General features: G+C 32.9%; 1 protein-coding gene across 1 annotated transcript in view; it reads left to right on the forward strand.

Moving 5' to 3' along the window:
• The first annotated feature begins 1,517 nt into the window (after positions 1-1,517).
• The window catches only part of LOC108972815 (chaoptin), a 242,574-nt gene continuing 240,008 nt past the window's right edge, over positions 1,518-4,083 (forward strand). The window contains exon 1 of the mRNA XM_018939640.1: positions 1,518-1,569. Within this exon, the coding sequence (XP_018795185.1) occupies positions 1,520-1,569 (50 nt within the window). The 5' untranslated portion in view covers positions 1,518-1,519. The remainder of the gene's footprint in view (positions 1,570-4,083) is intronic.

Below are 4,083 nucleotides of genomic sequence, written 5' to 3' on the forward strand. Positions count from 1 at the left end.
GCACAGAAATATATTTACCAACATGTGTTACAAAGTATTATATAAAGGAGTTGCCACATAACTAATTTTTTTTATTACATTAGTATAACATATACATATGTACATACTATTAAATTGTACAGTATCTCACTGGTTTTAAATGAAGTATACATTAAATTGGTATTGTCACATCTTTAATAACGTTGGTAAGCAGAATAGTACTTTCGTCTACGAATAACTGCGAAAAATATTATTAAAGTAGTGGGGGTTGCCACCTAACTTCATTTTTTAATCATTTTAAAAGTTATGCTGAGAGCTAGAGTTAGATTTAGAGTTAGAGTTAGAGTTAGAGTTAGAGTTAGAGTTAGAGTTAGATTTAGAGTTAGAGAAAGAGTTGCAGTTAGAGTTAGAGTTAAAGTTTGAGTTAGAGTTAAAGTTTGAGTTAGAGTTTGAGTTAGAGACAGAGTTGGAGTTAGAGTAAGAATTTGAGTTGAAGCGTGGTAGGATGAGATAGAAAGATGACTGATATACATACTAATATTTTGTTTTTTTTTTAATAAAAAACCACAATGTATTGAATTTTATTAATAAAAAATATGGCTATTAGACTAAACGAAATTTGCAACCGCATAGCGCCTAAATATATACCATCAATAATACACTTCTTCTCTTTCTTTGCAGCAATTCAAAAATATAGATACATAACKCAAACAACCACCTAACGGTCTGCACGTGCATTCACACGTGCATATTTGTACTTAGATGTTTGCGGGCTATCGCAAATTCGAGCGCGCATAAAAATAACTCATAAATATTATGTCTGGAAAACAATAAGCAACAGCAACAAGAACGAACAATAAACGACAGCCACAAACACCAACAACTCGAACAGCTATCAAAGGTGAAAAAGCCAATAAAATGCCAAATTATCGTTGCTACGAATTTCAAATGCAAAGCCGTTATATTTTGTGGCGGTCGTAAATTTAATCGACAATATTTTTACGCWGCTCGCTTTGATAAAAATTTATCGGTTTACTTTTACTGCCGTGGCTGCATAAGCAGCGTCATTTAGCCGCCCACAGGCGCGCACAAGTGCCAATAAACAAGGAATTTCAATTGAAAGCGAATACTCGGCGAAATAGCGATGCTTAAAATACGAAATKTGCGCATAAATTTAGATTGAGTAGACTTGCCGATGTATTGAGACATAATTACGGCRAAAAATAGACATGAGTGCAAACAATTGAGCAGCGGCTAATAAGTGTTGTAGGAAAATATGTTCACTGAAGCTCGTAATTGAAGTGAGTTAGATAAGTTTCATGCAAAAAAAAAAACATTGGCAAGCACATAAGTCATAGCGAAATAAATTAAGCAAAAAATATTTGTGATGCATTTTGGGTGAAATTGTTAGGCTGCAGTGTTCACAAMTTGTTTAATTTAAGTGCAAAATAGTTAAAATTCTATCTAGTGCAGAAATAGTGTTTGAAAAAAATAGTGCAAATATCAATGTGGACATTCGGAACTCGATTCAGCAACACACATGCGCATTTGCAACGTTATGGAGGCGTGTTTGGTGGCTAATCATTTAATGTGAGTATCTTTGCTGCAATTAAAAATTTGCTAAATATTAAAATATAAATAATATATAGAAAATTTACGTCACAGCGCTCATAACGGTTTATCCACATAAAGTAAGCTTCGGAAATTTAGTCTGAATTCTTATATAATAATATGTAATTAAACCAAATTTACTTTAGTTAAACAGCTCAATGAAGAAAAAGCTCAATGTTACTATTTGCTCAAATTGAGTTTTATTTTTAATGAGRAAGAAATGTTGAGTTTAAATTTCGGTTTCGCTGAGATTTTTTTATTAAAACTTTTTTAAGCTACATAGCTTTTTAGTTTCCTCTATGCTTGTGTAAAACTTTGAGTGTGGCTCTTAATTTTAACTTGTGTTTGAGTATAGTTTTGAATGTGCATAATAATTGAGTTTTTCTTCAAAATGATAAACAGATTGGATACAGTTGCAAATGGAGTAAAAACCAATTTTTTTTTTTGAGTTGGACTTAAATTTTAATTGAGTATGATTGAGTTAATTATCGAGTTAAATTAGTATTTTGGGGTTAYATTGAAGTTTGATGAGTAAAATTAAATAGTTTTGCCTTTCAGTTTACATTCAATTTGAAGCCTGAATTTGTGTATGAGGTTAAATTTTACGCTTTAGCTGACTTTGAAGTTTGGGCTTCAGAAATGATTTTTGGTAAGGATTTTAAGTTTGAATGTAAATTAAAGATTAAATTTTGGACTGAACTGGTTTGAGTTTATACTAGAATTTGAATTTTACGTTTCAGGTGACTTTGGGCTTAGTTTCAGATTTCGACAATGGTTTTCTGACAAAGTTCGAGTTGAAAATTGAGTTAAATTTTGAAGTAAATCTGAATATTTACATTAGATTGTGTGAAAAAGTTCCTTCATTGTGAGTTTAAAATAAAATTTTATTTGAGTGAAATGCCCAGCTTTGAGTTTTTATAGATTGGTCATAGTTTATATCTWAATCCAATTCATAAACTGGCGACTTCGTTGAGTTCGCGGCTACTTTTCATTTGGCCTTTGTTGGAGCATTATATATTTACCTTAAATTTAACTGAGAAAAGGCCTTTAATCTGCAAATATTAAGATTGAAGGCCGTTAAAACACCCAAATCAAATCCGCTTTTTGGAAATTGAATTTATTGCTGATACATTTCCAAATAAAAAGTTTAATAGAAGAAACAAAAAATACTTTGTTAAATAAAGAAAAATTGATATCTTTACCTAGAAGGGAAGGTGAAGTATGAAACATCSTTTCATTTGTTAAGCATTCAGGATTATGATCGTTTCTTTTCGATAGTGTGCCAACTATTGAAGATGAAGGAAGAAGTTATGCACCGTCTGACTAACAATTGAGCCTTTGGGCGTGTATTGTCAACTTTGCATAACAAAGCGCTAAGTCTATAAGGTATTTGTCGGCAATTTGAGATWCCAATTGTAGCCAGATCATTCTCCTGCTGGTCTTTCTAGGGGAGTGGACGTCTTCCGCTTTCTCAGCTTCCACCAGCGGCTACTGAATCGAATACTCTCASAGCGAAAGGGTTTTCATCCTTTCGGACGACATGTCCAAGTCATYACARCCGCGGTCTCTTAATTCGCTGAACTATGTCAATCGTCAATGKCTCTGYAGCTTATGGCTGGACGGAGGTGAYGAGTGACTTGTAGAATTTGATCTTTGTTCGTCGAAATTGTAATTAACTTCTAAATTGCACCTATTTCGAAATAGCACCTATTAGTAAGAGTTATTCTGCGTTCTTCTCTGATAGATGCCCAAAATTTAAGCTAATAAATTAATCTATTTGGTAGGCTAAGCCTTTATTACGGTTATGTTTTATAAATAGTCTGGTTATATCGAAACTCGTTTTTCTTAAGGCTTTTTCTATATAGTCAAAATTTGTTCCCATGGTCACCTTATTATTTTTGTCAAAGCGATAGGCATATTCTGCTATGGAACTTGTTTTCCTCATTGCTTTTTTGGTTTTTAGTAGACACCRTTTGTTCTATAACTATGATTATCTCCTATTATACCAGTAGCTCTGTAACTCAATTGTATTACATCGCATAGCAGTTACTGGCTGATAACAAGTTATCAAAATATATACTATGTTCCGTTAGTAGTTTGCTAGTAAGAACTTGATTCATTCGCCAAGTGCATCTTTGCATCATCTCTACAGGCTTCATCAGCACTTGCTGCTGCCGGCGTACGAGTTACAAATATAAGTGATTTTCCCATTACAAACTGTTTTGCTTGATGTTGGTCAACAAATTTTATCATGGACTCATACRCTGAGAGTATTTCGTGAACAACCCGCTATTGGCTAGAATTTCTCTGAATGAGACTCAACAGAGGTCTACCATAAACATTCCCACAGTTGAAAAAGTGGCTGTACTGTTATTACTATCAAAAATCAGTTTTTTTTTATTTCTAAGGGCCCTTTTCGACTTAATGCAACTATTAGAGGATTGTCATCTTTACACAAATAAAGTAAAAAATGCCGACAAAAGGCAAAATCTT

Source organism: Bactrocera latifrons, unplaced genomic scaffold, assembly GCF_001853355.1.
Source record: "Bactrocera latifrons isolate USDA-ARS-PBARC rearing strain unplaced genomic scaffold, ASM185335v1 scaffold_43, whole genome shotgun sequence".
Lineage (NCBI taxonomy): Eukaryota > Metazoa > Arthropoda > Insecta > Diptera > Tephritidae > Bactrocera > Bactrocera latifrons.